This window comes from Epinephelus lanceolatus, chromosome 8 (assembly GCF_041903045.1).
Source record: "Epinephelus lanceolatus isolate andai-2023 chromosome 8, ASM4190304v1, whole genome shotgun sequence".
Classification (NCBI taxonomy): Eukaryota; Metazoa; Chordata; class Actinopteri; order Perciformes; family Serranidae; genus Epinephelus; species Epinephelus lanceolatus.
Window position 1 is genome coordinate 5454508 of NC_135741.1, and position 13942 is coordinate 5468449.

Genomic DNA, 13942 nt, shown 5'->3' on the forward strand with positions numbered 1-13942 from the left:
ACCAGGTCATGATTTCTGCAAAGAGACATTGATGTTGAGTTTTTCAAATGTATTTTTTTTTGGCAATTTGAGCAACACAATCCAAGTGCCATCTAGTTCCATATATTGGAGAGAAGGCAGACATCTCTACGGCCGATATCTCCAACACTCTGCACTACAGGTAAGAGGGGAAAAAAGATTTTGAGCTGAACTGTCCCTTTAAGACTAGTGTATGCCCTGACACCAAGATGCTTTCTCTAAACCTCATCAATGCCACCACACAGTTGTTAATGCTGTAGTCTGACCTGAAATTACCAGAGCAGCAGTCAACAAGAACAGTTCTCTTACTATTTATTTTGAAGATTTTTTTATAGTGGTGAGGATCCCTCCTGTCCTCACCAGTGTGCTCCGTGTCCTCGATGACACAGAGTGCAGAGTGAACTCTGTACTCTTCTCAGTATTCAGCAAAAAAATATGCCACAGTTAACAAAAGTCTTAGTTTTAGGGTTTAGTAATGTAAAATATTAAACCTCAAACACAAGCAGACAAGAAGCAGCTGTAAACAAAAAAAAAACAGCTGTTGTAGCACTGGTTGCCTGCAGGTGGAACGTCTGTCAAATGTGCAGACGCTTTTACTTTCATTGCCTGTAGATGGCACACAGTGCTGAGCTACACCTGCAGCTACGTCGCTTTTAATCGAAAAAGTTCACATAGCAACCTGGTGATTTCAAGTCATACTTTATTTTATACTGAATTTGTTTTTAAGTGAACATTTGGGACTGATTGACGGGGTCGGATGCCGTTCACATTTGAGCTGATTCCAGCACCAGTTGTGGTACCTGTAATTTGGCACCGGTACCCAACGTTACCTGTTTTTTTTTTTGCACTTTACTTTTATTGTAGTATGGCGACTGTCCTTGTCTTTCTCTTTGTCTTTCATCTTTCTTAATTTTATTTTTCTGTGTCTCCTTCTTTCCATCCCAGGACTTTTTCACTCTGTCCCTGACCAAGTCTGTGTTTCCTATAAATAGATTTCTCTCTTTCATTTCATCTTTCTATCTTTTGATCTGTCATTGTGACTCCATCTCTCTGTCTCACACACACACACACACACACACACACACTGACAGAGGGCTGTTGGCGATCAAGTGGTGAGATTACGAAGCAGTAATCTCACAGATTAATACTTAAAAATGAGCGCTTAATTACTTAAACCCTGCTGGCAGGTGCAGCTGCGTGTGTGTGTATTTGTGTGTGTGTGTGTGTGTGTGTGTGTGTGTGTGTTGGTAGACGTACGCACAGTACACAAAAGCCCTGGCAATGTCTCACTCTGAATTTAAATTTCATCTTGCTTTATTGGCATGGTATGCAAGTCCATCTGTGCTGCCAAAGCATGCAGAGCAGAGATAGCGGACAAATTAGCACAGCACAAAGAAGGTGAAAGTGCACAGGGCTGCATTCACTCTCATACGGTGGACACATTAATACGTTAATGTTAGGAAGCATGCATTAGAAACTTATATTTCATGTTAACACTTTGTCAGTAAAGTTAGCAAACATGAGCAGTTCAGGTAATTAAGAACAAAGAAACATGGGTTCTGTTTACACCAATACATGAAGTCCACTTCAGTTACAAGACTTAGCTGTGAAGTGATGGACGTAGCCACCATGAAGTCACCCACTGGTTTGTTGACTACCATTTTGAAGCCGTGATATTAGGCATTTTGGCTGTTGCCATCTTGGATTTTTGGAGCCAAATAGGACCACAGAGACAGTGGAGATGACCCTAACGCTAACTGCTAGTTTAGTGAGCACGGTGCATGTACAGTCTGTAGTTAACTGTGATAATGCTAATTCTAATTTTTGCTAGCGGGAAAAAAGGGAATTAAAAACATTTCTTACTTAATGCAAAAACTTTACATCTGACACCTTATAGTGTGATTTAGTTCAACCAAATGCTGAACAAGAGTTTGTAGGCGACCAAAAGGTTACGGTTAACTTGACAAACTGAAAACATGCAGAAATAAGTACAGCTATGGGTGTGCCTGTACTCTGAATGAATCTGGGCTTGTGCCCCTAAACAACAGTGTCACCATGGTAGTAACTTGTCAACGGATGGCACCAATCTCTCACTTAAAGTGGCCACATCTTGATTATGCCCAACTTTAAGCCTTAGTAAACGGGTGAGCTCTATAAAAATTTATCCCCCGTACAGTTGTCAGGAACGACGTAATTAGCTAAATTAGCTTTTGGTAAAGACCAGAACTGTTCTTTGTACCAGGCTGTGAACATGTTCTTGTTGTAAAGACTGGCATTTTAACATGAGGGTCTGTGGGGATTGTCTCGCTCTTGGAGCCGCCCTCAAGTGGCCATTAGAGGAACTGCAGTTTTGGCACTTTAGCGCTTTATTTTTCATCCCCAGAGGTTGTTGCTTGGATTTTAATGCAGTTTGCCATGTCATGTAGAATAGCTCCCCTGAAGCTTTGACAATGTGTCAGTGGACAATATAATTCTTTGTATCTCAGTTAAAAAGTGAGATGATCTAATTTTACTCTCATGTCCAGTCCATTCCAGACATTAAGGACAGAAACTCCAAGAACATGTTTTTCAGAGACTCTGATAAAAGCAGAAAATCTAATTTCTCATCACAACAGCTGGTGGATCAGAGGCTGTTGGTGACCTGGAGGTGACCTCACCAATGTTACAGTATGGCCACAGTGTCTTAATGCTAATTCTATGGTAACTTCCTCAAATGCAAATGCAAAAAAACAAACAAAAAAAAAAAAATCTTTAGGCTTTGTCATGCCAACAATCTTAGACAATCTAGAGGAATGGCTTACTGAGGTGAAGGTTGTGCAGTTGTTTTGCACCAAGTTCTGATCAGCTGAACTTTGACACGGCACCAGTGAACATTTGCAAACCGTCTTGACTGTGAAACTCTTACATATAGAAAAAGATGTGCCCACAGCCTTTTCTTTACGGCTTTTGCTTTCCACTTCCTGAACAGAAGCAATGCTAATAATGCTTACCTCGTCATGTACATATGAAAGCAGCTATAACCAGCTGTAACTCTCACTGTAAATCATTTTACTGATCTTTGCGTTGTGAAAATACTCAATCAGAGGCAAAAAGGAAACACACATGTTGACTTGCTTCTCTCGTCTGGAGTTACCTCCCTGGCTGTCACCACTCTCTGCTTGCGTCCTGCATTTAGCACCACAGCTACTGGAGTTGGGAAATTACACCGTGTGGCTATTAAATTGCACTCATCATTGCTGTGGTGCATTTCTGGATAGGCTAATGTTACCTTCTCTTCATTGGGGATTATTTCAAGAAGGATATTGCTTCCATATATTTCCACTTCTTCATCTTACTGGCACCCTGTCCATTTCAGTCTTGTTCCAGATGAATATGTCTTGCAACAGATTCACATCTTCTTGGTCAAACAACTGTCCAAATGTTTTTTGACAGATGGGAAAAACACACAAAATCAAACTTTTTCCTTTACTTTGCAGCACGAGGTCGTATATCTTTTCTAACATGGCACAATTTTTCTGTACTTAGTGTGTAAAGGCTTTAAGACTGGACTGGGAAAATACAAAAGAAACTGCTAACCACTTCATTTGGGTTTCTTATCAGCCTGTTTGTGAGTGTACGTGTGTGTTGTGTAGCAGGACGTTGCAGAAAAACGGCATGTGTGCTTTATCAACCCTACAAGGATAAATAAGGGTTAAAAAAATATTTACAGAGATGGAGTTAACTACCTCGAGTATGTGTGTGTGTGTGCGCGCGTGTGTGTGGTTTCTAGGCTTCCTAATGTCATCTAGTTTAATCAGATTAACTCTACGACCCGAATCCTGTTAAACACACACACACTCACCCACCCACGCATACGCACACACACACACACACACACACACACACACACACACTGAAATTCACGTGGAACAAGAGGAAGTGAGACATCTGCTCAGAACTGTGTACATTAGCTTCTCTCTCTTCATGTCTTTATCTGTGTGGACTCTTTCTTTCTTTCTTTCTTTCTTTCTTTCCTATGTCTGTCCTTCTCTCTAAACTTGTAATGAACCCTCTCATTTTCAGTCATTACCTCCAGAGAACATGAATTTTTGCACACACTTTTCATACTGACTTGCTCTCTTTCACACACACACACACACACACACACACACACACACACACAGGCAGAGGTGTGATAGCTCTGTGCTATAAAAGATGTGACGGGTGATAAAAGAGAAGAAAGGAGTGTTCCTGTCTTTGTCCTGATGGTGCAGGTAAACTGTGGCATCGGTGCAGTGGGTGGGTGGATGGGTGTGTGTTTCTGAGGGTGTGTGGTTGTTTAGCAGCGACTACTCTCACACACACACACACACACACACACACACACACACACACTGTACACCTGCCAGCAGCACCACAGGCTGCCTGCTCCAACACACATTAACAGAGAAAAATGTCAGATTTTGCAGTAAAGTTTCTTTTCTTCAGGCAGTATTATGGTCACCATACAGACCTGAAGCCCCGCCCACTTTTCTGAGTTAGCCTTTGATCCACCAGCAGGTGTGTCTCAGAGGGTTTTGTAACAAGAGAGCTGGATACAACGTGGTGTGTCAGCCTGCCAGTTTGTCCCAGTGGCCAACCGCAGTACTGGAGACCAGAAGTGTTTCCCCAACAGACCACAAAGCTTTGGTGCAAAACTTTTCCAAAGCATAGAAAATCTATGTACTGTCTATGTTCACTCATCACATCTATCTATGTACTGAGTGAGGAAATTCGTGTATGAAGCAGAGTATCCAGCTTTGATGTTACGTCCATGGATTCATCATAAAGGCTTACAGTCTTAGGAAAAGCTAAAACATGATCACTTGGTTCGTCTGTCCATATTAGACACACCTAAGTTTGAGGATATAATTGAGGGATTTTTAAAACTAAGTTTCAAGACAAGAAAATTTTAATCAAATGTGCGTTTACATTAGGAATGGCAATTTTGGTTAATTTGCTTTTGATAGCCCAACAACCATTAACCTTTAACTAACTGGTTAATTTTTAGGAACAAAAAAAAAAACGGCAAAATGATAGAGATGCACAGTGATATCGGCATGTCATTAGTATCGGCCGATATTGGCTTTAAAATGAAATATCTGAATCGGCCAACATGCTTTTTCTTAACTTGCACAAAACAAAGTATTGTATTTCATGTCTCCATCTGCTGGTGGGCCATCATGATAAGAGTATGCATACATAATATGATGTTAATTCCAATTCAGAAGAGACTTGATGATCTCTAAAATTAGGTGGGGAAAAAGTGGATATATCGTTATGGTATCGGTTATCAGTCAAATGAGTTACATATCAGCATATGGGATATCAGAAACAAAATCCAATATGGCGCATCCCTACAAAATGATGTGAAACAGAAGAGACTTTTGCATTTCGTTTGCTCTCTACTGACTCTGAGCTTTAGTGCCCATTTTAAAGTGCTGTCTGCTAAGAGGTGGTGACATGTTAATGTTTTGTGATGTAAATTAGGGCTGGGCGGTATTCGCGGTGACGGTAACTTACCGCAGTAAACATGAGCCGCGGTACTGCTTTTGTGGTTACCATCATACTGCAGTACTCCGGCTACGGCAGCAGAATGAGGCCCTGCCTGCCTGCCGCACGCACCTCCCTCGCTACGCCTCAAACCCATGCCCATGGGAGAAGGGGGCCCGGGAGCCGCCTGCCCTCCCTCTTCCCTCTGACGTTTACATACTATATAACGTTTTATACACATTAATAGATGGATTAGCAACCATTTTACTTCTGACGATAAATAGTTTCCATCCTAGACTTGTATGGCTTTTTAAATTGTTTTATTTAAGGTGTAAAAAAAAAAAAGAGAGAGAAGACGATACCGCGATATCATACCGTCAACACATCCCCCCAAAATAATACCGTGATATTGACTTTAGATTTATCAAATACTTATTTTTTTCTGTTGGTTTTGCTGACAGACAGAGGGTTTGCGTGTTAACATGCGAAAACACAGTGCCCACCTGGTCCACTCCAGTTAGCTAACGTTAGCAATGGTCGCTCTGCGCTGTACACTACCGGGGTTGCGTGGGAGCTAGCCAGCGTGCTCATTCATTACCGCTGGTAACCGGAACAGTGTTGCTGTGGAAACATGGTACCACCCTCTGTCTCCGATAAGTAAGCTACCTAATTTTGAGCAGCCAAACCCCTTTAGCATTGTTAACTATGTTAGCACCACCGTGCCGACACTGCTAACAGAGCTAACAGTGGTAACATATGCGGCTCCAAATTGAGCTGCTTACTCACCAGGGCAACTTTGGGGTGAGACTGGAGGGTGGGCACAGTAGCTATGTTTCCATCCAAAAGTGATTTGAATCACTGGGAAATGCGCATTAAAAGAAATAGGAATCCTGTGTGTTTTCATTAAATGTACGGACTTTGGTGAAAACTATGAACTCGCGTGAGTTTTCCGCAGAACCGGAAACAAAACAAGTCTCGCATTCTTCTTCTTCTACGTTTTCTGGCGGTTGGCAACCAGCTTGTAAATGCATTACCGCCTTCCCGACCCGGAGTGTGGATATCACCATGGAGCAGGGCTTTACGCTTACTTTTTTAAGTGGTAGCACTGGTGCTAGCAAGTTAAAAATTTTAGTAGCACAAAGAAAAATTTAGTAGCACACCCGAGTAGACAATTAGTTAACATGTTTATTGTGAAATTCATTGGATATTGATCAGAATTTCATTTACATATTGTTGAACAGCAATTAATCAGGTTCTTTAAAATTTAAACATTAACAGTGTTGAATGTTTCCAATGCACATCAGTCCATGCTGATCTGAATGAGATCTTGTTCTTAAACTTGAGACACAGCCTCCAGGAAAACAATATATGTGACAAAAGGGAGTATCAGGGGCATGTCAGGTAACCATATGTAAATATAATACAGACATTTACTAATCTTTAGCATGAGCGTGCTGTACTTCTTGCTGTCCGACAAGTTTATTCACTGGTTTCCCGTCCTCAATGAGCCGAACATACACCACCTCGCATTCTTTTGTAGAAACGTCTGTGTCTCCATCAATCATAATGGACAGATAATGCGTGTGCTTCACTTTAGTAGCAAGTTCACATTTCATTTCGTCCGCTATTTGCTCTATCATTTCAGCACAGCGCACATGACTGTCATACGTTGCACTGACATTTATACCGTTCTTCTTGTGGAGCATTACTAATGGGCCAAATTTGGTGAAGGGCAGCTCCTCTTTTGCAACACAGTAGGCAATGTTCATCTTTATTTATTTATGCGGTCCGGCTGACTTGAGGCGAGGTGTGCATCTCTGCAGGTAATGTGTCATTTTGTGGTGCTATGTTTTGAAACGTTATCCCGTTTAAATATGGTATTCCCTGTAACGTAGGGCGTCCTCCCTGCCATCGTTTCGCCTGCCTCCATACAGTATTTACAAAACACTGCTTTTTTGGCCTGATCGTAAACAAGCCAAGGAAAGTCTTTTAACTACTGCGGGTTGAATCCATAAGTTTTTGTAAGGTTATCCGAGGAGACTGCCCCGTCTGATGACGAAGAGATGAGTGTTGAAGGTTCAGACTCCATAACGTTAACGTTACATGCTGTAGCGACAGATGACTCCTCCAAATGACGTCTTTTTTCCTGGTTGTCGTCTTTGTGGCTGGTTGAGGTTACGGTAACTACCGAAAAGTACCTTTTCATTTTGATGCTCCTTCATTAATGTTGTTGTTACCAGGCGTAGTTTGTAACAGACTGTAGAAGAAATTGTTTGTCGCGGTTTCCCAGTAAAGTTCAGTGAAGGCGGGGTCGTTTACCAGGAAATGTAGTTCTTTAGTAGTTGAATTGAGATGGACAGTATACACTTAGAACTACAACTACTCATGAAGCAGTTTCCCAACAACGGACGGGTACTTGTATAGGTCAAGAGACAGTAATATTAGTTTTTCCCACTTTTTTTAGACATGATTCCAGCGCAACTGACTCACACGTATGCGAGTTGAAACATATTTCTCTTCGCACAGAATTATTTTTATTCGCAAATGCGACGAAAACTGTCGCACTGTACAGCCCTGCCATGGAGAGAGGTGCGCTACATCAGACTTAATTCAAACATAAATGTTTCCATCCCCTGTTTTGCGAATCAACATTTTTTCAAATCAACCAAAACCCGGCTAAAGCGAGCATATTTTAGTTTGTGCAAATCAGGGGATTTTAATTCGAATTTTGGTGTTTCCATCATAATTTTCTGATGCGATACTTCTAGATGCGCATCTAAACAGGCTGATGGAAACATGGCTACTGTTCCCATAACAACGCTTTTTGGTTAGGATGGTGTTACTAGCGGTAATTGCCAAATGAGGGGTGCTATCAGCTAGCTATCTCCCACCAGACCAGGTTGGTGCGCAGTGTGGCAAACTGAAGAATAGCAAAAATAGACCTTCTGACCAACAAGCCTAACTGGTCAAAAATATTCTCTGCAGTTAACCGATTAATGGCTAATCGTTAACATTCCTAGTTTCCATTCACTACCAGTGTGCAGATATTAGGAGCTGATCACATCGAGATCAACAGTTGGTGAGCTAATTCTCCAGTCTGCTGCCATGAAACCACTGCAGAAGAAGAGGGCACAGGGAGATGATGTAATTGAGCTCTAGTCAAACCTCAAACTGTGGACGACCATGTAGTAAATAAAATAAATAGTAAAATTATTTTATAATTCAAATGACAGTGTCTTCATCAGTCTGCACTAAATAGATTGTTTTGTCGTGGTTACTTCTTTCATTCACTAATCTACAGTGTGACCAGCATCACCAACCATTCTGCCACATTCACCCGCTCTCTGGAGTGTTGGCATCAAACACACACACACACACACACACACACAGGTCAGCAGCCCACTTCTGTCCCTGAGCTAGCAGACAGACACACAGACGAGTCGACAGCTGGAGGCTAATGTTAGCTGAGCTGTAGTTTCACCATTTTAGAGAAATGGAAAAATAACAAACGCACCCAATCTAATGATGATAGCATCGACATGGAATTATCTACACACACACACACACACACACACACACACACACTGAGTCTGTGTGTATGTGTGTGTATTTGCGTACTTTTCTTTGTACATATGAATGCACCTTTATGTGTGCATATGGATGTCTCTGTGTGCTTTTTCATTATGTATGTGTGTATATTTGCTGTCCTTTTGTGCATATGTCTGCGAGTACATGATGTACACGATGTGCTCGTACATGTGTTACTGTGTTCGAATGTACAGTGTGTGTACATTTGCCCCGTGGCTGTGATTCTTAACCCTTTCTGGGCCAGACGTCCTGAGGTTACAAACTGACTCTGAGCTCGGAGTGCCGTTGCGTTCTCTGGCGGATGGAGGGAGCTTTAAATAGAATATATGCTGGATGTTTGAACCTTTAAATGTCGATGCAACTCCTGCAGCATCGTCTGAATGTCAGTAGATCCAGGAGCTCAGGGACTGTAGTCCAGAACCCAAAGTTGAGAAACCTGTGTTTATGTTTGTGTGATCTTCTTTGTGTGTATTTGTGTGTGTGATCACAGCTCAATCACATGATGCATCACATTGCCCCCTCTGTCTCCATAGTCGCTCTCTTTCACTTCCTCTATTCTGCATGGTGTCTCTCTCTCTGGCTCTGTCTCTCTTCTTCCATGCCCTCTCTAAATTTGTAAATCTCTTGTTTGCCTCTTCCTCTTTTACTCTGTGATCTCTTTCTTGGCACCGTTTAACATCTCTCCCCCTTTTAGCTCTTTGTCTTTCTCTCCTAGTCCCTGTATTTATTCCTCCTTTTCTCGCGGTCTCCCATCAGATAACCCTGCCCCCTCTGGTGTTTCTTTTTTTTTGGTCTCAGTTTCTCCCCCCTTCAACATCTCACTCACTGAAAGAAAAAATCAAATGCTGATGAGAATGTCGTCAAAGTCTGAATCATTATTTTTGCGAACAGTTCTTTTTTGAACATCTTAATCTAAATCAGCAGCTGTATGATGCTTCGTCCTTTTTTGTGAGAACTCAGAGCAGGTTGCGCTGCAGGGAGGAGCTCATAACTGAGCCTTCAAGTCACTGACATGTGCCCATGCTTCTTCATTTCACTGACAAACCTCTCTTTCTTTTCCATTCTCTGCTTCCCCCCCGTCTCAAATTGTAATGTGTGATTCACAGAGTCAGAACTTCCTTATCAGTGTGTAAAGACTGTTTGCCAGGATAGAGACCAGTGTTAACCATAGGAGTTAATTAAATTTTATAATGTTTATAATGAAGAAAAAAAACAGCCAACAACAGTTTATTCTGTCATAATGTGACTTCAGATCCTTCATTGTGATCGTGGCTCATCTCTAAAGGCAAACTTGCTGTGTAGCATTTGAAAACACTGACACACACATATTAACTGTGCTACCTTGAATGATTACTGTAAACAGAGATGATCACGTGAAGACAATTTTTAGCTTCTGTCTGACACCGGTGGTGTTGGAACATCAGAAACAAGTTAAAAGTTCTTCTGTTTTCCCTCATGTCACTGTATGTGGTTCTGTTTCTTTGTCTTTGACCTGTTATTAGCAGACCTGCAGTATGTTAGGGTCCATCTCAGCTCTGCAAATGCAAAAATGCAGCTAGGAGCTGACTGGCTTCTTTGGGATTCTCTTGTGGGGTCTTGTGCTAATGTTACAACATATACATCTTGCATAAAAATACATTTAATGAAATTATAAAATGCATTATTCCGTCCTTCCAGAAAAATGCAGAGTTTTTTCGTGATTGTTACGGGCAAAAATCCTTGATTATGCGGCACATTTTCTTAAAAAATTCGATGGAATATGCGGGATATTTATGCAATTTCATATGATGAAATTGCGGGAACTTGCAAAAATTGTGGGAACTTGCAAAAACTGCGGTTTGATGAAAAAGAGGAAAAAAGTGATTCCACCAACACCCTGTTCTCACTAGGCTACTACCTTAATGTAGTCATTTCTAATTACTTCCTATGATAAGCAAGCATACTACATCACAGAAAGTGCAGAGAATATTTAAGTTCTCATCTTGTTTTATTTCAGACCTTTTAATAAACACATGGCTCAAACTTACAAAACATTGCTAAGTCAAACAAGTTTTGTAGCTAGAATATGCTACAATTTATGTAAAAATAAATAAATAAAATATATATTATGTCATGAAGGCTATGGAGAGAGATCCGTTTTTGAGCACCCGCTGGTTAAGCACTTTTTGAAAGGAGTCAGGCGACAGAGACCTGTCACGCGCTCCTTGGCACCGCAGTGGGATTTACCCCTGGTGTTACGTGCTCTGGAAGAACCTCCCTTTGAGCCTCTGTCACAAATCTCTCTCAAACTACTGTCATTAAAGACAGCACTTCTCTTAGCCCTGACTTCGTAAGAGAGTGAGTGATTTATGTGCGCTTTCAGTCTCCCCGTCTTGTCTCGTTATCAGAGATGACGGGAGCGCAGCTACTCTGAGGCCGAATCCCTCATTCATGCCTAAAATCATAACCAGCTCTTTTAGGTTGAGAGTTATTTCACTGGAAGGTTTCTTCCTTCCTCCCCACAGGAGGAGAAGAAACATCACACCGACTCTGCCTAGTGCGCACTCTGTCTCATTACGTGACGCGCACAGCGAGCCTCAGACAGACACAACAGCTGTTTGTACATTACAGAGCATTCACAAGGAAAACCCCTCTTACATCAAAAATGCGAGGATTATGAAATCATGCAAGCCCCGCATATTTCGCGCATTTTACGCGGAAATCGGCGATTTATGCAGCGAAAGTGCGGCGTCTTTGAAAAAATGCGGCCCCCGCATTTGGCTGATTATGCGTTGAATTATGCGATCGCATAATCACGTTTTTCTGGATGGACTGATTATTCAAAGTTAAAACAGTGTTTCCCAACCTTTTCAGTTTGTGACACTGAACAAAACATTTTCTCTTATCACATTCCAGATGTCTATGAATTGTTAGCTGTTCCACATTAACCCTCCAGTAACAGTTCAAGGCCCAGAGAGGTCAAATAAAACATTATTCAGGGTTCCCATGGTTATGAAATTCCTGAACTGTTTTCCAGGCCTGGAAATGTTTTGGAATTACCGCAATGTTTCAGCAACGTTTTGAATATACATTGTTTTGGCTATTGTTCCCATAAATCCCAAAACATGTCTGAGATTACACAAAATATGTTCCTTGTTTTACTAAATCAGAATCTCGTGCTGCGTTTCATGACCATAGAAACGTCACTAGTATCACATGATGCTTATAAACCAATAAGGAGGCATTAAAAAGTCCTGACTTTAACTGTCTGTTGACCCCCTGATTTTGTGATGAAACGTGTGATTTACACTTCTTATGGGAACCCTGATTATTTCACAAAATATTTAGTCAAAAGTGCAAAAAGTTGGTCCAAATTTGTGGAGCAAAACTTTTCTTTCTTTCATACCCCATCCATCCTCTCATGACCCTCCAAACTGATCCTGTGACCCTTGGAAGGGGTCAGACCCAGAGGTTGGGAACCACTGATCTACTTAAAAAGTAGCTAAAGATACAGTAGTTGCACCTTGGATTGCCTGGGACACTTATGCACTGATGCGTCAGTATTAACAGTCACTCAATTTAATATATAATAATAGACAAGCACCTTTACTGACGGCTGAAGTGGGGTTTCGAATTTTGAGTATTTATGAACATTGCAGTGTACTGTAGGTACGTTTACTCAAGCAACTAAAGGGCATGAATGCGTCTCTCACCAGTGTAAATGACAGTATCTGTCTCTTTGTCTCTCTGTGTCTCTGCAGTACACAGGTCCGATCCCGGCCGAGCGAGGGGGCGAGCTGGCCATGGGGGGAGGTCGCAGCGAGACCTCAGCACTGAGCGGGGCAGGAGGGGGGCGGGGCGTTACCACTACCCAGAATTCCCAGCGGCCCAACGCCTGCTGCTTCTGCTGGTGCTGCTGTTGCAGCTGCTCATGGTAGGACACACACACACACACACACACACACAAACCAACATTTGCACACATGTGCGCCTCTTATGTAATCAAACACACACTGGCAGGCCAGCTCTTTGGAAGGACTGTGGTCCTGTTAACACAGCTGTTTAAGACATAACATTATCACTGGTGCAGTATACCTCATGACTTGACATCTTGACCATTCAGTCAGTCAAACTTCAGCAGTGTGTGTCAGGAGTACTTGTAATCTGTGTGTGAGTAAAGTTGAGTTTCTGTTTCTGTTAAAGGTGGATCATGGTTGTGTTTGGTGTTACAGCCGTCCTGCTGCAGATGCATCCATTGCACACGTGTGTTTTTAGTTCTTAACATCGTCTCTCATCTCTCTACTGAACAGGAGACTGTTGCTGTGCACTCATTAAAGCACAAGTCGTCATGTTTCTATTCTGTGATACAGAGTGGAGGTCACAGGGTGCAGACAGGCTGCAGTAGAACTGACTTTGCTTGATCACAAAAAGTGTCAAATGTTACTCAACAGGAGCAGGTTACTGAGTGAGGCTTGAAGTTTTGTTATCTCGTCTCAGCTTGCAACGATCTCGATCAGCATCAGAGACTTGCAGGAGGAAGCACAAGCAGCCCAAGCTGACCAATCACAGTTCCTGTGGTTTCCACTTAGTATGCCTCCGGCCACCAAAGTATTGACTCATAGTTATATTTTTTTAGTAGGCACAGGTCAGCTCTGGAGGAGCCTTTCGTGTTTGGAGGTGTTTGTTTGCTGGCTGCACAGGTCTTAGCTTTACATTCAGGTCAGTGAAGAATATTCTGTGATGACCAGAGGACATTTACTCATGGGAACTGTTGTCCTCTGATGCACAAGCTTGGAGTGTGTTTGTACTGATGGCCCTGAAGTATAGTAAGAGTCTCCAGGCATAC

At 42.0% G+C, this 13942-nt stretch overlaps 1 protein-coding gene across 3 annotated transcripts in view; it reads left to right on the top strand.

Annotated features, from left to right (window-relative positions):
- rgs19 (regulator of G protein signaling 19) overlaps positions 1-13942 on the top strand; it is a 53773-nt gene that overhangs the window by 32640 nt on the left and 7191 nt on the right. For all 3 annotated transcript variants that reach the window (XM_033629238.2, XM_033629240.2, XM_033629241.2), the window contains one exon: positions 12858-13030. In XM_033629238.2, coding sequence (XP_033485129.1) covers positions 12858-13030 — 173 coding nt within the window. The remainder of the gene's footprint in view (positions 1-12857; positions 13031-13942) is intronic.